The 25,509-nt window shown below is 43.0% G+C and overlaps 1 protein-coding gene across 1 annotated transcript in view; it reads right to left on the minus strand.

The window, feature by feature from the left end:
• Window positions 1-25,509, minus strand: part of FNIP1 (folliculin interacting protein 1) — a 43,572-nt gene that overhangs the window by 3,845 nt on the left and 14,218 nt on the right. Inside the window, exons 3-15 of the mRNA XM_009701950.1 lie at window positions 23,825-23,968; window positions 19,439-19,539; window positions 19,111-19,185; window positions 18,466-18,557; window positions 15,756-15,839; window positions 14,689-14,760; window positions 13,814-13,949; window positions 13,060-13,261; window positions 12,175-12,260; window positions 5,511-5,657; window positions 3,362-3,531; window positions 557-1,982; window positions 27-195 (exon numbers count right to left, since the gene is read on the minus strand). Of these exons, the coding sequence (XP_009700252.1) occupies window positions 27-195; window positions 557-1,982; window positions 3,362-3,531; window positions 5,511-5,657; window positions 12,175-12,260; window positions 13,060-13,261; window positions 13,814-13,949; window positions 14,689-14,760; window positions 15,756-15,839; window positions 18,466-18,557; window positions 19,111-19,185; window positions 19,439-19,539; window positions 23,825-23,968 (2,904 nt within the window). The remainder of the gene's footprint in view (window positions 1-26; window positions 196-556; window positions 1,983-3,361; window positions 3,532-5,510; window positions 5,658-12,174; window positions 12,261-13,059; window positions 13,262-13,813; window positions 13,950-14,688; window positions 14,761-15,755; window positions 15,840-18,465; window positions 18,558-19,110; window positions 19,186-19,438; window positions 19,540-23,824; window positions 23,969-25,509) is intronic.

Consider the following 25,509-nt stretch of genomic DNA (forward strand, 5'->3'; position numbering starts at 1 on the left):
ACATTTACCAAATATAGCTTAATTACCTGCACAGCATGAGACAAATCTGACACCAAACAGTGCCTCAGCTTTTCATCACTTCCTATTCCTTGCAAAACAAAGTCAGGGACGTAAGATGAACAGTAGCCACCTAGTAAGGATCTTCCAAAATTGGCAATACTGGGCTGGACAGAATTCACTTCAACTAATTTTGACCTGCAAGAAAGGCATATCAAAGAGATGTACAGTAGTAACCAACAAATTCAGCTTACAGAGGTTGCATTTTCATTTTTATCGTATCTCTTCTAACTTCTATTCAAGCACTTTTTTAAAAAAGAAAGAGTTTAAAGTCAGCTTTTGCAGTCGGTCCATGTGGAAGAAAAGGATACAAGCCAAGATCACAATACAGTTAGTATTTTTTTCCAGACCACTGATCTCTCTGTGTTCTTTTACAACCAGCAAGCTCAAGAGACACTTTTCCAACCACTGATGCCAAGTTAGGCTACATTCCTCCAAACACGTGACATGAGAAGAGGCTCTATCTTTTTAGGCTCTATTACTGCTGAATAGTACTTACCCAGGGAAGGGAATCTCATATTCTTCTGCCCAGTCTTCTTGCTCTCCTCCGTAATAGTTACCGCTTGGTCTAGTTAGATCATGACCTGTATCCTCACTTTCGCTGTCACCCAGGGCACTATCTGAACTCTCATTTCTTGGAATGTCCCAATCAATTCCCGGGGCAACTTTTTTCTCTACATTTTCTCTGTCCCCATGGGGGACACGAATAGAGATTTTCTCTCTTTGGTCCTGCTCATTAAAGCAGTTTTTGAAGGTCTCTTGTCGAACAGAGTCCATAAATTTACAAAATTCGCTAGGTGGTTTGCTAGTCTTTGTACACGGCTTTTTAGAAAATTCTAAACTACTGCTGTGAGTGAGAAGGTCCGCAGCTGCTTGCCCTGGAACATCATCAATAGTCCGGGTTTCAACTGAACTGTCATCAGTAAAATATTCATCAAACAGACTCATGCTCTCAGCATTGTATGGATTTGGATTCCAGCTCTGATGCTCACTAGCAACTTGAGGAAAGGGTTCAGCTGTCCCACAGTCTCTATTTTGGTCCTCAACAGTTTGTTTAGCTTCACAGTTCTGATCAGCAGACACTCCTTCCTCCGTTGCTGGCGGGCTGTGATGCCTCGCAATTTGTTCCACTACTGCCTGACTTCTGAGTTCGATGTCTGAATCGGGCGACATGGAATCTCCGATGAGGAAAGTCACCTTTGTCTGGGCTTCGGCAGCACTGCAAGGAAACGCATCGCAGAAGAGCTTATCCGGCGGCTTCTTTTCCACAGCAATACCGGGTGACCTTGTTACACTGACCGCCTGGTTGCCCGATTCCAGCGAGTCTTCACTCCTCCATACGTTTGCTGTTGGCTCCAAACCAGATTCCGTCACTACACGTTTTTCTGGTGAAGCTGACCCTGTGCACACTACGGTCTCTAGTTTTGTGTCCAGGCAGGGTCTCGGTTGCTTAACATCAACAGCATCTTCCCGGCAATCGTCAGGAACAATAGTTCTGTTCTCGTCTGAAGAGGTTTCCAGCTCTGCCTTAGGAGTGTTTTGAGCGTCTTCTCTCTCTTGCCGTGAAACACCTTCTATGTTTTGTGCAAGGGAAATCGGACATTTGCAATATTTACAGCTACAGTTAGGAGTTCTCATTTCTTCAGACTCCGTCGGGAGCAGGTTGCCCCTGTTCTTGTGCATTGTGACAAGCACATACTCAGATTCTTCTACTTCTCCTTTCTCCAGTGTGGTAGTTATAACAGTTCCAGGCATGACAATGGCTTCATCTTCCCCATTTTCTAGAAGATGCGTCTCTTGAAGTTCAGAGCATCTGATGAAGTAAGTAAGGAAGTAAAGCAATCTCTGTACCAGGTCATGCCTTTTGCCAACCACAACTGTTTTCGCTAATCTCACAGGTGATCCAATAGCCCCATACAGGTCGCCTAGAATAGGAAATAAGACAGACAATTATTTTTGCACCTTTAAAATAAATTATTCTTCTAACAGACAATTGTTGTGGCCAGTTTTCAAAGGCCAGGTCTTCAACAGAAAAATACTAAAGCAGAAGAGCAAGGACAGCTATGCTAGTATTTTGTTTTCAATACAAAGAATCCCAAAGATGCTGTTGGTATCGCATGTAAGGTGACACACTGGTCACAGAGACATCTGATCTCACGTATTTGGGAGCATTCGTACCACCTAACTTCAGTGCCTAGCTTTGGAGGCTCATCTCCTGGGCTCCTTATATAGCCATGGGAGAGAGGAGGCATCTGCTCTGAACTACCCCGGATAGTCTGGAAACTGGGCTGAACTTTTACCCACAAAGAGAAAGCTGAAGGAGAAACAATCCTATGCCAAGAACAAGGGCAAAAAATGACAGTGGCGAGTGCATAGCTGAAGCCAACCTTCTTCTCCTCCCTCCCTTGAGCTCTACTATGGGTTGGATGGGTTGTTTTGAGTGTACTCCAGATTCACCTGGCGAAGTGCCAGTGTCTGTGCTGTTCTGAAGGTATTAGGGCACTGCACGAATGTGGGGATGAAGGCACAAGGGATCCAAGGGGCCTCGAAAGCCAGCCTAACCACCGTGGATCCCCTGAGTCCCATGAGCTCTGAAATCAAGACTTCTTGCCAAGTCCCTGGCCATTCCTGCCTATACCAGAATAGATCAACCTCGTGAAACTTTCCTTTCCCTTCCCTAGCCAAATTCCATGAGAGTTTGTGTGCAGAGCAGGACAATCTGACCAGACAGAAGGAAGCTGATCTCCTCTTCTCTACTCAGCAATTAGAAGACAGTATGCCTAGCTACTCAATCAACTAGGCTTTGAGACCTTACCCAGCGGGTTACCTAGACATGATTTCCTGTACTGTCTCGCTCCTTTACCTGTTGTATTGAGAGCATGTTCATTTCTTATCAAGAGATGGATTTCCTTGATTTGCTCTTTCCAGAATGAGGATTATTGACAGCAGCATCCCAAAAAATAAAAATCAATTTTCCTTATAGAAGGAGGACCAGAGGAGGACGGGAATCCTCCATCATCACCAGGGCAGGTGACCTTAAGAGACTTGACATAGATGACTGAAGAGGGCTTTACTTTTTGGCTGCCATTTTATAATTGATAATGCCTTAAGAAATTATAGCCCACATAAAAAAAAAATATACAGTTACCACCTCTAAGTTTGAAATACACACTTCTGTCTTGTTTTGAGTAAAAACCAAAAGATTAACTTGGGGAGGGGGAAGTAACAAGCATCCATAAAAACCACTGCGCGCATACCCATTTATGAAAAGCTGTTGGATGGTTTATAGACGTTTGCCACATACCGAGCTGTGCCCACAGTGGGTTGTACGGGTGAGTTTTGGCCAGCATGTCCACGCTCTGCGAAGAATGCTTTTCCAGGAAGATTCTTATAGGCGGCTGGCCATTCGGCATGACGGTAGGGACCCAGGCCAAGTGGTTAGTCAGGACTGCAGTCAGTAAAGCTGGTAAAAACCTGAAAGCAAAACGTTCAACGTCGTTTTTTTTCCAGGTACACACTTGGGATGTTAAACTGACAGCAGTTCTACAGTCTATACAGATCAAGGACTGCAGAAACAACCTAACAAAGTCAGCAGAGATCATTCCTTCCAAGGCTGTACCCTCCCTCCCGCCCCTGCAAAGCTCTTTTTTAGAACACACATTTAAAGTCAAATGAAATATTTTAAACCTGTGGCATCTCAGTTCCTCTGTTTGGCAATAATTATGAGACTTCCTATTTTGCAAGCTTTATGTTGTAAAACATCTCAAAACCAACTTATTTTGTCCACTGTAAGAAAACAGTGGCACTGTGTGGCCTCTGTACTCCAAGAAGGAGATCCCAAACCCTTAAGATGGGTGACTATTGATGAGAAGGAAGGCTACTGCTACCAAACCTGTAAAATAGCTAGGTGCTGTGTTCTTTTATCTAACTGTTAGCAATTTCAGCACATATGGCTGCTCCTTTTCAAAAATAAAAACCCCCAAAGTTCTGTAGCTCCGCCAGAAAGGCTCTGTCTTTACACCGGCAAAACAGTTTTCACTAGCTCAGCAAGTGAAGCGAAAAAACCTTTCTGAAAAATGTTAACTATATCTGATTTATTGCAAGGATAGAGCACGGTTTTTGCTCTTGGAGGGAAGACTTTCCTTCCCAGTGCCCTTTCCTGGCAGGAGGGGCGTGCAGAAGCGCATCCCAAGAGCCTCCCCGCATGCCGACAGATGGTGCTGGCGGCCCCCGCAGCGGCTCAGGGGCCCGGGGAGGAAAAGAGCCCAACACCACCGAGCCTCAAAATAATGCTATTTGAATAGTTTACCAGCATTAGGAACACTACAGCTCAAAATTTAGCCGTTTCCTCACCGGAGACAGCCAAAGGAGGAAAGGAGATTTAAAACTGGATTGAAAAGGATATGGGGCTTGATTTTCCTCTTGCTTCCATCAGTGTAAATCTTACTATATCTAAAATAAAGCAAGCAAACCAAACCAGACAAATGACCATTTAAAAGTAACCAGGATGTATAGGGCTCAGAATGGCAGGGACCAAAGGGGCTAATCCCAGGGAAAAGCTTCCGCTGCAGCGGGAACTGTAAGAAGATCTGAAGAAAATACATTTGAACCCCTCACAACTCCCTACAGTTTCTCCCATTGCACCGCGGCAGGAGAAGGTGGACCACGCTGACCGCTAATTGCCACCCTCCCGTCTGGGGGAGAGAAAAGCTGAGAAAGTTGTGGGCAAAGCTGGAAGATGGTGAGCAGCAGCCCCTTCCCCACCCTGCAGACAGCAGCTTCCCCGGAGCAAACAGCTGGTCTTTCAGTGCCATTCCCACTCAAACTTCACATGTTTGTGCTCGTTTTAGGACTTCAGTGGAGCCAAATGCTTTAAAAACTTCCCCTATTCTTGCCATGGGGAAAGAGGATGAAGTGTTGGCAAAAGAGTAAATCTATCAGATTCTCCCGAGTTTATCAAGAACATTCTCTTTCTCGATTCTTAACAACTGCTCATGGCTTTGTCCTCGGGGCAGAAAGGTGAGTACTAACGAAGCACGCAATTTCTTTAGTGGACTTTTACAGAAGTAGGGTTTAAGAGCAATTTGTGGTCAGACAGTATTACAGACACGGCTCTTACTGAATGTCTAACCTTGCTCATCATATGATAACTGATTTTGAAAGGTAGATTAATGCGTTTCATAAGGTATGTTCATGCCCTTCCAGACATACACACCCATCACGTGCTTCCTGTGGACATGTTTCAAATGCTTAGCCTCTACCAAGATTTAGAGGATTGCCGGGAAGCAGGCATTTAATGAGATACTTTATTTCTTCTTTGTTTTAAAAAAGAGGTATTTATGGATGGCCTTTTGATTCTTGGACTACCAGGATTTTAAAAACTGATTCAAAACTTGGTTTGAAATAAAAAGGCATAAACACATATGTAATTTAAAAATTCAAATCCACCATACTGGTTTTTAGAAGCGTTTTCCATCAAGAAAGTGAATTCCTTCATGAAACGATGGCAAAGCTGGTTCTTTTCTGGTGTCCCCGACATCATAGTAAGCCAGACAGGCTCCCCAATCCGTGGCATCGTGTAGAGATTGCAAATAGTCGTTCTAGAAAAGAAAACCAAAAAAATCCAGAAGACTGAACAAAAGGAAAGGCAGAGATCCCGACTCAAAGCATTTACTGCAACATTTAGTTCCAGCTGTCATTTCTATCAGAAACAAAATTTCCCTCATCAACCATTATCCAAACCATGCTGTTGATTAAATAGTATGAATTCACCCCTCCACTTTGGAGAGTTAAGCCTCACAGGTTCTTCATGCATCTACCTAAAGTGATCCCAAACACAGTAACGTTCACTGTCAAAGGTCAAGAGCTGTCCTGTTTCCGAATGAAGAAGAAATGAATGATTTCTTTGTTGTTATTATCTCCCTGCTTTCTCTCCATTTCATTCAAAACAAGTAAACCCTCCACGGTTCTCCTTGATTTATGACTAGGGCAAGTTTATGCGTATCTGACATAAAAATACCTTAACTTCCTCCTTGCTTTAAAAAATTGGTGTATCTCCAGGCCAAACCCACCAAAGTGTAGATTTGTAGAGCAGGGAACCAGCTTACTTCTTTAGCTTTAAATATAGCGCATGAGAGTCAAAGTTACCCCATGGTTTCAAGGATTACACACCTACCCACATCCTTTTTGACTCTACAGAGGACAGTACGCGTACAATGAAAACTTTGGCTCCGCAGTAAAATACCAGATTAAAACCCCTCAGATTACTGTTAAACTCCTCTAAAATCTAAACTCAATTACAGTTTTAAGTACAATGCCTACATTATGACACTATGAGCACCTGCATTTTCATCACAGTAAAAATATAAGCCTGAAAAAAAACACAAAACAACAAAAGAAATGACTGATCCAATCAGGTTTCTCCCGACTTAACGCACTACTTTTTCTAGAAGAGATATTTTTGGTTTATAAGACAAAGATTTACATTATCCCATTATCCCTAGTAGCACCCCTGATTTATAAAGATCTTCTCTGGATATGTTGGTCTAAAAATTTATAGACACTTCCAGAAGTAAAGCAATGGCTGTGCACGTCAGGCAGGCAAACACACTCGAGCAGCAGCTGCCAAATCTTCCGTGGTTTAGTGTTTAAAGTGAAACTCCCTAGGAAGCGAGAGCCCGGCACGTCGGCAGCAGAGCAGCACACAACGGCACCGGTATGAGGGGCACTGGGGGGAAGGAGGAGTTACTCCCCGGTTATTCGGCAGAGAAGAACGCAGCTGTAGGGTGACAAGACCCCTAGAGCTGTTCCCCACAAGGCAGCAAAGGTGACCATGCACCACGCAGAAGTCACCAGGACTGCTCAAGAAGAAAGGAAGCGAGAGGAGCAGTGGCATTTTCTGCCTTATTTCTTCCATCAGTTTTCATTAAATACAAAATCCATCCTGTGCGTTCACAACAGTCAAAATCAACCCCGCCTTCCTCAAAGGTTAGATTTTCAGACACCCCACCGCCACAAGCACCATGGACAAGCCAGAAAACAGTTGCTGGGCTGGAGAGAGGGAAAGCCAAGTTACTGCTGTGCTTACTAGACCCACAGCACCCAGAGGACCTGCTGTTTGCTGGGTCAGCTTAGAGCAGCCTCGGAGCTGCTCTACCTTACCCTCTGCTGCTGGTCCTCTCTGGGGCAGAAAGCACAGCCTGGTTACGGACCTGGGCACCGTACTCCTGCCAGGTTAGACACGAGTGGGGCATGCAGCCCTGGGGACACCGGCACAGCCGCACCACGGAGGGAACCAGAGGGTCTCCGGCAGCACAGTGCTCTTGGGGCACGGGGATTTCATACCTGGGCAGTAGCGAGTTGGGACTAGGGGTGGGATTACCAAGGGAAAGCTTTCTGTTCACAGCCCGATAACTGGAGTGGATGTTAGAGAGGCCCGAAGAAAGGGAGAAACCCCAAGTCCAGGGACTTCAAAGCTCGATGAGTTTCAGAGCTCAAAAGGAGTATCAAAAGTTACACCCCCCAGACACAGCTGACCTTAGAAGCTGAAGATAAATTGCACAACTTAACGTAAAATACAGCTTATTTCTGCTCCATATGCAAACTAACCCAAGCCAAGCCTCTTGCAGCTCGGCTGTTTTGAAAAAAGAAACTTCTTCTATACTAAAACCAACATATTAAAATATTTGTTTTCGTTGAAAAGATAGACTGAGTCTTGTGATTCGTTATTTACTATTCTGGTAACCCTGGCTGCATCTGCAACTGATAGTGTTTCCTCAGAGAGCGATCAGATTGCCCTGGCCGGCGGCCAGCAGGCATGTGACTGCAGTGCAGGGAACCCTCCATGCCAGCGCAGGCAGCAATGGCACAGAAACCAAGGGCAAGGATTAACTGCTTTCCAGCTCTGCAAACACGGGGGGAAATGCTCTCCTTCCATTTATTAAAGACCAAAAAGAAAACAAACAAAAAAAAAAATAAAACAACGAAAAAAAAAATACCCAGAACACTACAGGGAAGTTAACTGGATTTAAAAAATAACAACCATTAAAAATCAAATTGACCCCTCTTGGCCATCTGCAGCAAGCAACCCCCTCTCCTCCACTTGCTGCCCCCCACGCACACCAGCATCCAGCAGCAACATGCAAGGGAAAGTTCAGTTAATGACAGACTCTGCTCTTTTGAGGGTTCCAGTACATTTAAAATGGTTTATATTTGGAAATGCTTCTGGGAGGCTGAACTCCAGCCTGGGGCTTATGGGCACCTTGGCAGCAGCAACGGGTGCAGGAGGGGCTGGGGGAGCTCCTCAGGAAACACCTTCACATCTAACAGCGGCTTGAAACCAAACAAAGCACAGCCCAGCCAAATGAAAACGAAGACCTGAGCAAACCCCCCCTGCAAACCCTCTGGGGTTTGTCTGCTCTGCGGGCACAGATGGTATCGAGGCGAGCAGCCCTGCTGCTTGCAGACACGACAGCATTCACGGTGCCGCGGCAGCCGCCCTCCGCATGGCACGGCACGGCACGGCTGCGGGTCAGGCGTTGTGCTGCTCCCTCCTTCACCCTCACCTAAATACACCTGCAAACCTGCCCGGCCTTTGTCCTGGGTGTTAGTACCAGTCCGAGACATCTTTCCCTGGTGCTACACAAACCACAGGAGCCAGATGGCTCTTGGCGGACGAGAGCATCCCGCTGCAGCCCCCTTCCTCCCCACGGGAAACTCAGCACCATGCTGCGAGAGCTGCTCTGCTATTCAAGAGTTGCAACACAATGGCAAGGCTTAGCATCTCTTCAGGGATTGTTTCAAAAAGGAAAAAACATCAGTGGTTTATAAAGCTTAACTCACATGCATTTGCTCCCTATCCTCATTCCTTCCTTCCAAAGATAATTTTTTTCCTTAAAAAGGGAAAAGAAAACGAAGGCAATAGTTGCTGCAATTAGTGCAGGAGCAGGGCTCCCCCCGCGCAGGGAGCCCGTGCGACTCCTGTGCCCGTGCTGGCGCCGGGGCCAGCCTGCACCGCTGAGCAAAATGCACCACTCGGTTCACAGCAGCATAAGCTGCTTAAAAATTATTGGCATAAAATAGGATAAATCTGGCTGCCAGAAAGCAGAGAGAGGTGTTTCCCCAGGCCTTGCGTCCAGTGCTTCCTTGCCAGTCTGCGTATTTGCCACTCAGGTATTAGTCAGATGCATAATCTGTATTATCAATGTGCTGCATTGGCCTCAGGGACCCGTGGAGCTGAAATGTTTATGCAAGCACAGTAGTTTATTTCTTAAGTCATGTGCCCGCACAGCTGACATCCGAAGAGAGTTTTAAGCCTCTAAGTCAAGTGTTAATAGCTCAATCCATCAGTGCTTTAGAAAATTAAAAATCGCCGTGAGGCGAATCATGATGCAAGGGTAGGCCTGGAGCTGGGCACCAAACTGATGGCAAATTTATCAATAGCGTCAATTTGCAGAAGCAGCTTAGGCCTTTCAGAGAAGGCAGCTTTGTTTTTCCCTGGATGAAACAACAAGAGCAAAGGAAGGGGTCTGTTTTGCTGTCTTCTTTTCTCCCCTCCATCCTCCAGTACCAGCAGGCAAACGCCTATAAACGCCTGGCTGACCCTGCAGCCAGCTCCTTACAACAGCCCTGCTTGCAGGCTCACGGGCTGACCCACAGCCCCAGAACCTTCCCTGCCGAGGGGGGCTTTTGGGTGGCAGGAGGGTACGGTAACAACCGTCACACTCCCCCCTCCCTTCTCTGACCAGCACAGCAGCGTGCAGCCAGTCCCCCATACCCCAGGGATCGGAGGTTACGCTCATCACCAGAGGACTGCACATCAACTACGCTTGGGAACCTCTGAAAGTCTGGGTTTTTTAAAAAAAAGAAAAATTCTCCTTCAGACAAAAAATGACTGCAATGAGTTAAACCAGCACAGGATTACGTTTTAGAAACACCAAGCCACTGAAGTCAGCACCCTTCTTCCCTCCAGCACAATTTGCTAAGAGGGCAGGAATCAACGCAAGGCTCAGGTTCACCAAGGGACTCGGGCTCCTGACTTCCCCGTGACTTCAGTGGGAAAGCAGACGCCTAAAGAGATAATAGTGGTCTAAATGGGTTTGCTGAACTGATGCCAAAGCACCTTTGCATCCAGCCTTCAGTATTTAAATATGCCTTTTTTCTTCCTTCTTACCACACATATATTGCATTGCTTTGAAAAGCAAGTGGCTCTTGTGTGTTACAGAAATGCTTTTCTCGATGGCAGCACACACTGCCAGCCTGAGATACTGCAGAGGCACGAGGATCTTGCCCACCTGCACGACCGGCCTGGGCTGGGGGCACTGGCTGGTGCACACCTCTGAATGCACACACTTAAAAAAATATGAGAACAAAAAAACCCCAAACAACAAACAAAAAAAACATCAAAAAATATAAAAAAAAAAAGGAAAAAGCACTCAGAATTGCCAAAGTCTGCTGCCCCAGGAAATTCATTTATATGAAATTAAACTGGATTTAATTTACCTCGTTACACTATTAAAGAGTAATATTTATATCACCATGGAAACCTCTGCATAAAACTGGTAGTTAGACACATGCTTCCAGCGCTGGTTACGCAATGGCTGTGTCATGTGAATGATCGTGTCTTGCAGCGGCTCAGGAGGGTGCCAATCCTCCCGTGTCCGGTGGGACATTATTCTCCTCCTCAGCCTGATGAGAGCAGCTTTCGTCGTTCCATCCCAGCTCAGCACCGCCAAGCTTCCCTCCAAGGAGGAAAAAGCTAGCAAGGGGGATTTGGCCTGTGTTTTCAGGGTTATTTTTTCCTACGTTTGACTCGGGAGACGGGCCCCTCCCCAGCACTATGGAACTGTTTAACTTGGAAGGACAAAGGAGAACGAGCAAAGTCCGCTGAATGATTCTTGCAGGGGAATGTTTTGGGGGAAGTTTTGGGAAAACAGCTGGGGAGGTGGTGTTATGAGGGGGTGGGAATGCACAGAAATGGTTCTGGGTGAGAACAGGGAGGAGAGGCAGAGCCGAGCTGGGGGGAGCGGAGGAACCACCATGGCTGCTCAGAGTTGCCAAACTCATCTCGGGCCCCTGGGCAAGATCAGCAGCTCGCAGCAGTCACGAGCTGCCTCTGCTCCCTCTCTTGGCACTGCTCATCCCATCCACCTCTCACCGCCAGCCCACATGCTCGCTCTTCCCGGCCTCCTGTCCCTACCGAACAGATCCTCTGCCCTTCCTCGCAACTGCCTGGAGGTGAGGTTCTAAAAAAATAAAAAAAATCAAAACATATACTGTGCCTTTATCCTGCAACACCACCTAATCCATGGCATTCAGGCAGTAAGTGGAATTGTAGAAAAATGAGTGAGCCCTCAGGATCCTTCACTGTTCGGTAAAATAGATCCCGACATCAGGATTTTCTTTTTACAACATCAGAGCACTTGTCTTCTATAATGTCTTTAAAAAGTAGCTCTACGCTGGTTGTAAAACGAAGCACACTGCCACTCCCATGTGAGAGGAGATGAATCATTTGAAACAGATGGATTTCATCTTAATTCCCTCCCCATGACTTAAACTATGGAAAGAAAATACAGTTAAATGCCAGAGATGTGCTTATCTGCGTTACTTTGTATATTAACTGCTGAAGAGATGCTCTGCAGGTACTGATAGCAAGAGATTACAGTACTACATTTTACTGTGTGAAAAAGATAGTCCTCCTTCTTAGTAGCTGGTTATCTGACATGCCTTTAGAGTAGAATTTAGGGCAGGGTAAAGGTCTTGCTTTGCTCACACATCAGGAAAACATACACTAACATGGCAATTCTTTTTCTCCTCTCAACGAGCCATAAAAGACAATTTAAGAGGTTGCTGGGAGCTTCATTACTACCTAAAGCACAGAAAACCTTGATCATCTATGTCCTGTTCACACCAAGCCCTGATGGATATACACACTTGGCAAAATCTAAAAACACAAACAGATCATAATGGCTTGCTATCACCAATACTTCTATTGCACTTACTTTTGCAGAAGACTTTAGACATTATAAGTCACTTATCCTGCACTAAGAAGACCCTTCTAAAGCAGACTCGAGTGCTTTTGAAGAAACAGAATCAAAAGATAGGAGACAAAGTGCTCACCTGAATTCATTAAGGGCATCAACAATCCTGTTATATGCCAAACTCCGCTGACTGGCATCAGCTGATCTACGACTCATTTTCATAGCCTTGAAAACAATCATTAAACAGATAAGTAACACATAGTTACAGAAGCACAGAAAATGGAAAACAAAATCATGTGTTTGACTTTATCTTTCATGCAACTAGTCATGCAAATATTTTTTTTTAAGTGATAAAATGATAGTACAACTGCCAACTTTCCTATCTGAGGAAAGATAGGTGAGGCACATGCATTTGCAGCCTCTGCTTCTTCTGTGCTTTTCATCATTCAAGGCATAAAAGGGGTCAAAGTTTTCACTGCAGTGGCAAAGTAACCACTAAGTATTTCCTAGAAGAGAGATTTGAAGCAAATCTAACCGCACATTTGAAACTTCAATCTTTGAAAATTTCCGACACATCAGAATCAGGAGGTAAAATAAAAAGGAAGAAAAAAAGCTCGATCTTTATTTACAGCCTGGAATAGTCTAGAGATAGGTCCCTACCCTGCAATCCACTAGACTCAGATACAGCTGAAACAGGGAGGGAGCGGTGGCCTTAAAAGCACCTTTCCCCCCTGGCTGATCCAGGGCTTGCTGGGAGCTTACACAGCCGAGGGACTGTTCTAGCTTTCAGCAATCCCTGCAGCAAAATGCAGCATGCTCTGTCCTCACCCTATGTTGTGCTTTTGCTAGCAATAACATCATCAAAGATGTTCTGGAGCAAAGCTCTTCTCTGGTGCAATTCCTATACCCAACAGCAAGTTGCTCCCACTTTTGTAAACTAGTAACAAGAGTCAGGAATTAAATCTGATAGGGCTGGGGGAAACACGGCAATACAAGTGCAAGAATCAAGAGAGATTGTGTTTACCTGTTCTATTGCACTCTTCAGTTTGTTCATGTGACTCTCAAAAAGAGGGAAGTGCGAAAAGAAGAACTCATTAAATTTGTTGTTTTCATCTTCATCTCTTGAGAGTGAAAAAATCACTCCAATTGCTATCTTTTTCTTCCTAACAATTCCTGGGCTAGGACCAGAGCTGTCATCTGACAAGTTAAAGCTTTCATCCATGGACCTTGAAGCATGAAAAAAACCAGAAAGTTAACGTAATCCACTGCTTAAACTTGTACCTTGGTTTCCTGTGTAATTCAATTCTTGAACATTCAACTTCAATAAACACCTTTTGTTTGCATGTGTTGTCAAATCATCACCTTTGACAACATCCACTTTGCAAGTTTTTACAAGCAACCATTAATTGATCCTGCAATCAAAAAAGCTGGAACCAGATTCAAAATGTTTGTGGGATCAGAATATGGTATTCTAGTCCTCTCCCTTCTCTGCCAAGAATTTCTGTTTTGAGTAGGATTTTAGGGCTTCCTATCCTCAAAAGTGCAGCCTACAGGTTTACATTTTGCTGAAGGCTTTCTAGTTAGTGCAAAACAATGAATGCCATGAAGAAACCGGATACCAGAAAAGATCAGGCATTGAAGTGCAGCCTGACTTACACCGCTGTAAATACCTCACAGAAAGCAACAGCAAGAGCAGATGTACATATGCAAGAGCAGAATCAAGCTGACAATGGTGGAAAATTTACGGGCAGCAACCAGCATTTTCATTCCCAGCTCACCATCGAGGGAAGACCCCATTCTCCAAGCTGGTAGTCTGACTGCGACGCCAACGCCGCTGGTAACTGCTAGCACAGCTTTTGTTAAACGAAGAGCCCGGAGATGGAAACGGAGTGATGAGCAGACTGCTAAGAGATGCTGCAATAATAAGAGGAATAAATAAAAATCTCTCCAGAAGAAAGTGCATTTTGAAAATAATACCAGCAACTAAATGAAGCTCTTCAGGATAAATGGGTGTTGCGTTTCAGGTGCCTTCTCTTTTACTTATCTATGTTTCTTATCTAAAAATAACCAGTTTATAACAACATTAACAAGATATACAAGCACTACAAGGGTGGGACAGTCCTGCAGCTTTACATAATAGGCAACATACGGGCTGCACCATGCTCATCAGCCCTGAGTATCGGGAAATAATTTCTTTGTGGAAAGGAGTTAACGTTAATCACATCCTTTAACAGCCTTTCCAATCCTTAGCTTAAGTGCCCAATACCCTGAATTTGGGGGGGAAGAGAGGGGTGTTGTGGAGGCAAATTCAGGTTTTAACATTACTGTCCTGCTCAATTTGGAAAGGAGATGACAAGTCTCATTTAGAAATGCTGTAAACTCATTTCAGTCTTTCATTTGCTTATCTGCAGCACGCTTTAATAAATTGCACTGCTGTTCAGATTACCTCTGCGAGGTTCCTAACGCGATACCCTTGACACCTACAACATTTGTACATATACATATAGGTATGCATTAAGGCTTATATATAACAAAACAGAACAATCACATTTCAGCACAGGAAAAATAATTTGATAGTGTCTAGACATCTCAGTGACAAGTATCACTGAATATTTTTGGAGTCTACAGGGTTAACACATGGAACTGACATTACCAGATCTTGCTATACCGCTGTCTCTGTCCTCATTCTGCTCCCTCCCAGGCATATCCATAGGGTTGCTATGAACTGTAAAACAAGGCATACCAATTAGCAGGGGAATATACAGTTCCTTTCTTGTTTGCAGATCTCCATGTAATTAATGAAACAAAAACATGCTCATTAATTCAGACCAACAGCACTGCACAAGGCCATCACCAAGAAAGGCTGCTTAGCTGAACAAGCCAAAATGCTTATCTGAAAAGCCTGTATGTATTTTTTTGAGGTCCATACACCTATTTTAGTGCAAACTAGAACCAGTACACTTTGTTTCTTCACACAGATATTTTTCAATGAAATTTTAATGTACCAAAAGGATGTTGGTCACATTGGTATAGACACAAAAACCCACCAAAACCCAATCTAAACACGACTTCATTCATATACCAGCTTTCTCAGGTATCATACATATAATTTTAGAAGGCTTTTACAATGCTGTCTTGAAAAAAATAAATACTTTTAAATTGTGAGCAGTGCATCGGTTGTTCAACTAAGCCGTAAACTGTCCAGATTCACAGTCTGCATATACAGAAGATCGAAAGTGTCTCGGGCTCAATAGTCTTTAAGTGTGATGTATTTTACAAATATGTGTGTGAAATAAAAGCTACTCAGCCATGGAAATAAGACCCAGCCACTAAAAGCAAGAAACGTCAATTTTAAATGAACCTAGGTTAGCTTTAGTTTTTACAGTTTGGTTGAAACAAGTCCAGATCAAAATAGCTAGACACTATTGTGAAATATTATTTGCAGAAATATGAAATCCACCATTAAATATATAAGTTTGCAAAACAAAACAACATGGCACAACCAACCCCGAAGAGGACTATGAAAATGCCTGCTGTCCTCTGGGGGTTTAAAGCATGTATCCAAAATGGTAAGAGAGCAGACATCACTGTCCACTTTGTATTTTAAAAAAAAAAAAAAGAAAAAAAATAATCTTATTTCCAGGGCTAAACTACAAATCCACACAGTTTTGTCACACAGCTAGACTAGCCACACAGCACAGCACACAGCACACTGCAAACCTGCAAAGAAAGAGGCGCTCCGGATCAGGCGGAGCGGACCTTGCTCTGAGAATGCCCGCCTAGGGCTGCAAAGCTGTGAAAGACCTACATGGCAAAACGTAAAATACACATGAAAGAATGAGGTTAGTAAAGCAGAACAGTCTGTAGGGAGGGGGCCAGGGCAGGGAGAAGATATAAGCCAACATAAAGGCAGACTAACGTATGCAGGAGAACAGCTCTTACACTTAACAAGACCGTTGATTCAAGGATGCGGCTTACAGTTGGACTATATAGTATTTATAGAATTAAAATAATAGACCCAGCTTTACACTGTCTCCCATACAAGGATGGGGTTTCTCTCCAAGGGCTTTTTTTTTTTTTAAAAAAAAATTGAAGAATGATTAATTTATGCAGACTCAAAGCCTAACTTGATGACAAACAGGAGATTCATCGTGCAGTACAATGTCTGTTTTAGCATCCACACTGGTAGGGTGGCTGAGGAGCACTGTTGCTGAAGACGACAGGGAGGAAGGGGGAGAAGGCAGGCAGGAATTCATCTTAGTAGAACCAACAGAAAATTATAGGCTGAAGTAGTTGTTCTGAGAACAGTCAGTACATCAGCTTAGTGAAATGATCATACAAAAAATAAATGTTAGCAGTCTCAGTAGTCCATTTTAAAATAATACTGGATTGTAGATATATCAGGGAAAGACTGTATTTACTGTACACAGAGCCAGGAAAAATGCACAGGTATTTTTAATGAGTTAATTGCCAGTCCCTCTCCTAAATTTGAAGCTACTGCTCACTCAAAGTTTTCTGATTATACAAAACACAAACGCTGCACTTCAACAAAGCGCCCTTCCATTCTCTTAGGTGTTCACTCACTAAAGGAAAGGACATGATCAGTGCTGCTTTTTTTTTTTTTGTAAACCAGCGTATCTAAAAAAAGCAGCTTGTAAATAGTTCCCAACCAAAACACATAGACCCTTCTCCTATCACAGGCTGGTGAGACCCAGTGAGTCAGGAGCAGTCTTTGCTGTTGAACACAGTTGTTAGAAATATCTCAGTTACAGATTAACTTCTTTACCTACTATACCCATGGTTCCCTCTGCACTGAAACGGGAACTGTAAACAAACACTGTCAAACCGACTGAAAACTTGTGCAGCTCAACTACAAATAAAGTTTCAGCATCCTCTTCTAGAAGGCAATCTCCTCACTTCTTGTTGCACGCCCTGGCACCAAGGTGCCTACACCTCCTGGCCAGCTCTCGGGGCAGTTATCTTGTCTGCTGGGTGGGGAAGAGTCACCGTCACTACGGAGCCGGCCACAGATCAACGTGCGGCACTGGCTACGCCTAAATCATATCAAGTCCATGCCTAATAGTTGCATCATCTGAATTTGAACTCGCAGTTTAGATCACACCGGTGATACAGCAAACTTTTGCCAAGAGCAAACCACAGCAAAACTCTAGAAGTAGATGATGTGAGTTCCTCTCTATTAGATCGGGCACCTCGTTCATTTCTGCACTGCAAAAAATCACAACTGAAGTCTGAAAGGAACACTGAATATTAAGAAGAGTGCATAATTTCAACTTTCCTTACTTAGTAAATTCAGGAAGCATTTAACAGATAATAGGTTCTTACAACTTTAATTGGTTTCCCTTATCAATGGACTATTGGGAATGATTTTAATGAGGTATACAGCTTTTGAGCCTGAAAAGCATTTAAGCCCATGCTTAGGTGTAGTCTTACCAAAGTCAGTGTGAAGGAGAGAAGTAAACCCACCCAACAAGATTTAGGACCATGTCAAAGCCAGAAACCCAGACAGAGTAACAAAGTCATCAAAGTCACTCCTCACTTCCAACCCTAGAAAAGTGTATTTTACATACAGCAATATTCTGGAAAGCAAACATAAAAAGCAGTCCCTTATTCCGCGCACTACAACAGACATTTGCTTGGAAAGTCAACAATCTAAACCAAGAGAAAGGGAGGATGTGCTGAAGAGCTCATCAGGCTGCTACACTGGACAACCAAGCTGGGAAATAGAATATCTTTGCTACCCGCTCTACTGTCCCCAAGGGGAAAAGCCAAGAGTTTCCCCTCTTTCTGCGATCTAATGTTCATGGAGCCTTCACCCACAGCATTTCCATGAAGGCTGAGAACCAAAGATGCCAGATGGTTTTTCAAGACTGCTTAGCTTCCACAGTCAGACAGAGAGAGAAAGGGGAGAGAACAAAAAGATACTCTGCCTAATCTGATCAAAAACTCCAGTGCAACTGTGTAAGGTTAACTCAGACTAGTACGAAACACGCAGCCACGTGCGCTCAGGTGGCCAGAGTACAGAACCGAATGAAAACTAACAATGAAAATAAAATTGGGGAACCGAGCCAGGCAGAAATCAAGCCTGCCTGATCCAAGATATGCTGCTTACAGAGTTCCACAGACTGTTATTTTCCAACATTTTCTGTATTTGAACTTAAGAATATCTAAATATTTCTATTATGTATTTTATATACGTATACACAGCTGTAGATATAGAATCACTCATAATTCCTTGAACTGTCCAACTGACCCCCTTTACTGTCCTCCAAACCCCACCAATATTAATTTTCTGTTCTGTCTTTAGCTTTCTTTTTTTTTCTTATTTGATTCTATTTAGAAGACTTTCATATTCTAGAATCTATGATTACCCAGTTAAAGATACCAGGAAATAAAATCTGTTTGTAATTACCTATATTTCCAAGAAGTCCATTCATAATTGTACTGTGGTCAGGCTTTAATGTATTGCTGTCTTGATTAATGCACTCAAGACTGTCCTGCAACCTGTAACAAACATAAAACATATGACAAAAACAGTGTTTTGCATTTCACCAGAATGTAGTGTTATTTCATTATAGCCCGAATGGAATGGACAAGCACAGAACACAGGTTTCCACCAAAAAAACAGCTTTCATAGCCTAAGCCACATTCTCAGGTGGGTCAATTAATACACAGAAAACTAAACACTGAACTTGCTGAAGCCAGATGTTTTTGTAACATTTTTCTTCATCTTGGACTGAATTCCCCAACTCTAGTGTTCTGCCCTCAACCCTTCTCCTTTGGTGGTTGCAGGTACTTTTATACCTTACGATATCAAGCTTCACCACATCAGCATTAAAGGAATGGTTCATTTATTCGCTTTTAAAGCAAACCGAGGTGAAGACAACCGCACAGGAAAGGCGAGGACACTAGTGGGAGGATGTAACAGATCCTGAAGGGATCAAGGGAACAAGAAGTTATTTTTCTAGAGAAAGAATCTGGAGGGTCCAAAAAAAGTCTTCCATATTCTTATATTCATCTGCTCACGTGCAACAGATACAAATTGTAACAGACTCACGTATTCAGACTTCCGTAGATGCTGCTTCCAGTGCGAGCTGTGAAAACCTTGCTGAGCATGAGCTGGGGAGGTGAGCTACAGGACAAAAAGGAAGAGGTCAGTCAGAAACACAGTACCAAGACAGGTTTCACTTTCTATTTCACAACCCTCCACATTTTATACATCTAAACACAACAAAACAACCTTTTGTGTCAAAAGTGACATCAGAGGAACTTTAAAGCAAACCCAGAAATTCCTTTCACTCTGCACTTGTGGCATTCAATTCATTACATATTAGCACTAAGGAGTAAGTCTTCTGAAAAGATGAGCAGTAAAAAATTAATCTTACCGGATCTGGTGAATTTTCAATGTGGAGCCCTTGTAGCTCATGGCCACAGAGCCAAACATCATCTCTCCAAGCATGTTAGCATCTGAGGAGCACCGAGAACCCTGAAAAAACCCCCACGAACATTTGGTTTTAAGCATTTTAGAAGCACACTTCTATTAAAGCAACATACAACTAAGGAAAATATTCTTTATTTAAAAGATAAACATGCAAAATATCTTACTGTAATACTGTTGAACATGCTAAGTTGAATGGTTCCATAAAGATAATGTTAGCATAAAAAGTGATCTTCATGTTGGCTGTGAGCTAAACCACTAAAATCACCCAACAAACCTAACCCATCTACAGGGGGTGAGGGGAAGCAGATTCAAACTGCGCCGAATCAAAGGACTATAATGTTTTAAGAGTGTGATAACACACTTTACTGAATAAGAACCATTAAGCCTAAACCTTGTGTCTGCTTGACAAGAAGAATCACAAGTCCACTGAGGATCTTACACAGACTGTGCATTGGAGCCAAGCTGGACCAGTGCTTTCTTGACAAAGACTGATTCAGAACTTATCCATGGATGGCATTTTACATTTGATGCATCTTTCCCTGGTGCTCCTGTGCTGGTACCAGCAAAGAGCTGTACCATCATGATGCCAGGCTTAAGTAGTGCAATTCCAGCTTCTCGGTTGGTGAGAGCCTGCCGTAAGGCATACTGGCTAAATACAGAGGAGGAACGTCACTATGCCGTATCACAGGCTAGATCAAATACTGCAAACAAAAACCTAAAATTAAAAAGTTACTGAGGGTAATCAACTGGAGATGACTGCTCAGCTGACAGTCATCTTATTTGTATAGTTTCAATGACTGAGATTACTGTCCCTTTATCCAGGGCTGTTTCATCTCTAGGTTAGCAGAACATTAGTGCTGGGTTTCCATTTGTGCCTTTCCCTGAATAATTTAAAATATCGTGACCACTCGCTCAGGCAGTTCATAGGTGAGGTAGTTTGGTACCGTGCAAGAGAGCAATACATTCCCTTTGAGGTGCACGGTAACTCGTAACACTTCCTTGGAGTAATCCTTCCAAAAGGTCCCTAAAACCAGTCACAGAAATAACCTCATGTTTGGAAAATGCTAAGTGCCATATTTCCATATCCCTTTTCCAAGCTCTGAACAACTAGGATCTTCACCTGGGTTCAGGCTAGGAATATATCTAAATATTTTGCTGAGCGTCAGACAGTGAGCTCAGAGCACAACCAAGGACAGGGTGTCCACACCACGGGTCCCCACCAGCAGTAAGGAGTGATATGAGAATGACCACTCCGTGTTTCTGCTCACACTAGCCCACAGATCAAGGAAATGCTCATCAGCCAAAAGGCAACACACTTGTAACACTTCTCCATTTTTAGTTCTTCTCAAGCACTCTCAATTAAGACAGTGGTACTTTAACACACACACTATTCACCTCTGATATCTGCTATCAGTGCAATAAAGATAGGGGATGACTAAAAGCAGCAACCACAGTTATAAAAATGAGGATAAAATTGCAAGGTTTGTTAGTGTTCATACAACAGGGCAAAATCTGATCATTAGCTGGGTTTCAGAGGAATTTCCATCTTTACCTCCCAGGATATCATCCTGCCTAGGTGAACTGTAGGCAGAACTGGAAAAACGAGACTTTAAAATCAGTCAGTATGACCCAGCAGCTCCAAGGAAATATAAGCATAGATGTTAATGGCTCTAGGAAATGATAGGTCTGCCAGCATCACGAAATCTTCAAGTAAGAACACTGCAAATTACTACAGCCAAATGTTATGATTGTTATTTTTAAATCTGTTGCAGATCTCCAACTGAAGGACTCATTCTGAATAAATGTCAAGCCTTTGATGGCTGGTTTTGGTTTCAACTTTCTGCTGTTGTGAAAATCTAATTCTAAAGCTGAGGAAAAATACTTTAAGATAAAGTATTGATTTTCTTTGTCAAGCAACTGAATTAAAATGAGCAAGTGAAAATCAGCTGCTTTCAAATTTAATTATAGGGGTCTCCCTTTCCTCTGAAAGACAGAGACAAGCAATGCTGAAGGCAAAGGGCATGGTAAGACGCACCCATGGCCTGCTTCAGTCTGGCATTTCATCTACACTTAGTAACAATAATTTTACCACGCATAACAGAAGATGCACATATTTAATGTATTTAATATGGAAACACTGCTACAGCTCAACTCTTTGGGCCTTTAATGCTGCAAAATAAAGGTCACTCAAGACCAAAGTAGAGTGCAATCAACTGAGGAAAGGGGTTAAATATTAAAAACTCAAACAAAAAATAGCCAAGGAGCATCTGGCGAAAAGGGCACAACCTCTGGCACTGACAGCTTGGACGCAAACCAATTCCCTAGGTCATATTTACAAGCTCACATAAAAACTGATCATAAAATACCCAAGTGTTTGTTATTGCACATTAGCATATTACAGGTGGTAAAATTTGCAAGATTTGGAAATTACATTTCTGAATACATTTACAGCATTTAATATTTCACTTACCGTACATATTGTCCTATCAGTAACTAAGAACATATGTAAATTAAAAACGCAGTACAGAAATAAATGTCAAATGTTGCAATCAACAAATCAGAAAGACTTTCAGTCCTGACTACACTAACAAGCAGGTACAGAGGTAATGCTAGTGTCATAATATACAAATAATTGTGGGCAACCTTAGAACCATATTCGGCTTCATCTTAATGGATTCTAATCACATTTGTGAGGGATCTGGATAGGACATAATTAAAAATATGGAAGCCTGTAACAAAATCCTGTATTTCACCTTGCAATTAAAAGCTGCTCATATATAGTCCAAGTGTATTTACACAAGGAAACATAAAGAACTATTTTAAAAGTCCTATAGCATTGCATTATTTGGACTTACATTTTATAGCTTTAAAAAAAAAAACAAACCACAAACAAACAAAAGAACCTATAAATACTGCAAATACATTAAGTAACTTCTGAGGTTACCAGACACATTGGTTAGAAGGTCAGAAATGCCAGGCTGACTGATGTCTGGACAAACTTACTCTGGGCCTTCTGCATACATGACACAAAACTTTATTGTGCAGTAAAGAACACTCGTATTTATGGCGCTCTGCTCACTTGCTGGGGAAGCCTGGAAGGAGCACAGTGAACGCAGCAGATAGTTTACAACAAATACGCTGTGGAAGACCAACTTAAGCTGAAAGTTTCTCACACACTTTCTGAGCCAGTCACATAGCCACGCATCATTTCAGTTCAACTCAGTAAGATTTTGACTAAGTGATATGTGTGAGGAAATGGGGACTTAAAGGGGAAAACTTTCTGCAGCTTTAAAATACACTGTCACGCCAACCACTAAAATTAATTTCCTTTAATAACGTTGATCATTGTTTGCATAGAGCCTGCCCAGTAGGAGACACAATTTCTGGATAGTGGGGGGCATCATTTTTCTTGGTCACACAATGCACGAAGGAGGTTATTTTGTGCTGGAAGGAAGCTGCTGACAGAAATGTCTCTTCCTTTCATAACCACAGCTAAATGCTCTTTCAGGAAGGGAGGAATGGAAAACAGATCTTCAGCCACCTTACTAAAGCTGTGGAAAAGAGTGCGATGAGAAAGAGAAAACAAGAATACACAGCTCACCAAATATAGCAAGAGCTAACGTGACAGCAGGCAAGTCAGCACTGAAAGGTTCTTCATTTATATCTACGGTAGATGAAGACATCAGTAGTACTGTACTTCAGAACAGGTTGCGGAGATAGCAGCTTCCCTCAAACACACAATTACTTCATTACAAAGAGTGGAAGGGCTTAGTTCTATTTTAGGGTGGCTTAATATAAAACACTTGTGATCCATGGAAGGAGAGATGACAGAAATATATCCATGTCAGATGACTCTAGATACTCTCTTGGCCAAAATCTCTTATGCAAAATGTAACTCAATTGCACTGAATCCCTTGTTATACAGCTGTTACACACACTATCCCTATAGATAGCGCATTTCTCTGTTATTTCCCTGGCATTTAGCAATAAAGTAAAATAAACTACCTCATCTATACCAAGTTAAGGTATTTGTGCCAAACCTGATCGTACCGAACCAGTGTTATCACCCAGGTCATAAGACAGAACGAACGCCCTGGAGCAATTGCTGCCATGCAAGACACATCCTGAGAAAACCAGCTGGTTGGTTTTAGACTTGTTCAAACCCAAAGCTACAGAATTAAACATTACTGAGTCAGAACCAAAGTCTGATTTTGACTGAAAACTGCTCTCCGCTGCCAGCCTCTGATTTCAAGCATTTTAAAACATTCAGTACCTCACCTGCCGTTAGTATTCGACATGGGTTACACAAAAAAAAGGAAGAGTGACTCACCTGGTATTTTGGGCATTGTTCTTTTGGATCAGAGAATGAGGAGGATGAATTGATCGAACTATCCAAGGAAGAAGAGCTGTCTCCTCCGGGCTTCAGTTGACAACATTTGCCAAAAACTCTCACCTGAGCATCACTGCAGAGTTTCTGAAATGCAGACAACATATGTGACACACTGAGACCCACGACCTGAAATCATTGTTTAGCAGCATTGTACTTACCCATTTAGGTAAGATGTTTAACAGCTGAAAGGTTTATGCCCCAGGAAAGTTAAATGAGTATTTATTAGTGTCTCTTGTAGCCTGGCTGTATGAAAGAAAGCTGAGATGTTTTACTTTCAATTAGCCAGGAGCTAACAGGTCACTTCAACTCCATTTTCCTAAGTAGCCATCCATCTCTGAAGCTTCACAAATGACTTTTTTCGACCCAGGATTAGGAGAAAGGACGGTAGCAAAGCATTTAAAGGAAGGATGGCAACAATCGGCCCTAGGTGTCTTCATCTTGCTCCCTGTGCCCACCGGGGCAGAGGTGACACAACAGCGTGATGGGCACAGCCCTCCACGCAACGATGCTGGCCACATCACAACAAGGAGCAGTTCATCATGTACAGCAAAAACCCACTCTGATTAGGAATAATCGAGCAAGAACAACACAGAATTCAAGAGAGAGTCATGTTACAAGGATAAGTGGAGAGAAAAAGTGCTGTTTTTACAGATGCCTCCCTAGCTGTGTCTAAGTCCCCTAGTCTTTTTAAAGACAGGCACAGAGGTGACACGTTCTTCTCATTTTCAGTATGAGGAAACTGTGAGGCTGAAAATGGACAAAGCTGAAAAACACAGTTACTGTTACAGAGAAGCCAGAAAAGTTTCACAGAACAATGGAGAAATGGTCCAAGGGGTGATTTCCAATAGAGATTCAGACAGAAAGCATACCAAAAAAGGGAGTTAGGAGGGCTCAGATGGAGCTGGAACTGACACGGGATGGGTAGGATCTGTGGCTGCTCTACACACACAGTATTATCGATCACTGGCATGGGAGATGCTCCACTACTGTTTCGTTCACTATTTAAAAACATCTGCAACTTCCCCAGTGAATCTCAGCATCCCAAGCAGAATCAGCATCAAAGGAAAAGGCATAAAAAAAAGTGTGAAATACCCAAGGCACAGGGTGGTAACTTCATGGCTCTGCTCAATGATCAGCAAAACTGTACAAAAAGATGACTGCCCTTACTGCAGTGGAGGGATTTTGATGAGGGACAAGATGGGAATCCCATGCCTCTGGCCTAGGCTGTGCAGGTTACTTTTATTTTTTTTCTGGCTACAATCTCACCCACAGTGAGGGACAGGTGACTTTTATTTGGTCCTAACTAGGCAAACCAGCAGAAAATGTATGGGATTATCGAGCTCCACGCAGCAGCCTGCACTGCTGCTCCCATTAAGAGAGTCGCTGCCACAGAAAGCCTTAAGGAAAAATGTGCAGACAAATCAGTAATTCTGTGGCAGAGGGGAAGGAAGCATTCACTAGCCGCTGAGTCCTGTGCTTTACTGACATATACAGCCTCCCATAGTAGTATCCTCTCATTACGACATCGTGGTGAGTACGTTGAACTCATGCAATATGTAGATTTGCTAATGGCTAGTATCCGTGGCTTGAGCACAGTACACAATGGCTGGAACATGTGAATGATC

Source organism: Cariama cristata, unplaced genomic scaffold, assembly GCF_000690535.1.
Source record: "Cariama cristata isolate BGI_N322 unplaced genomic scaffold, ASM69053v1 scaffold5906, whole genome shotgun sequence".
Taxonomy (NCBI): Eukaryota; Metazoa; Chordata; class Aves; order Cariamiformes; family Cariamidae; genus Cariama; species Cariama cristata.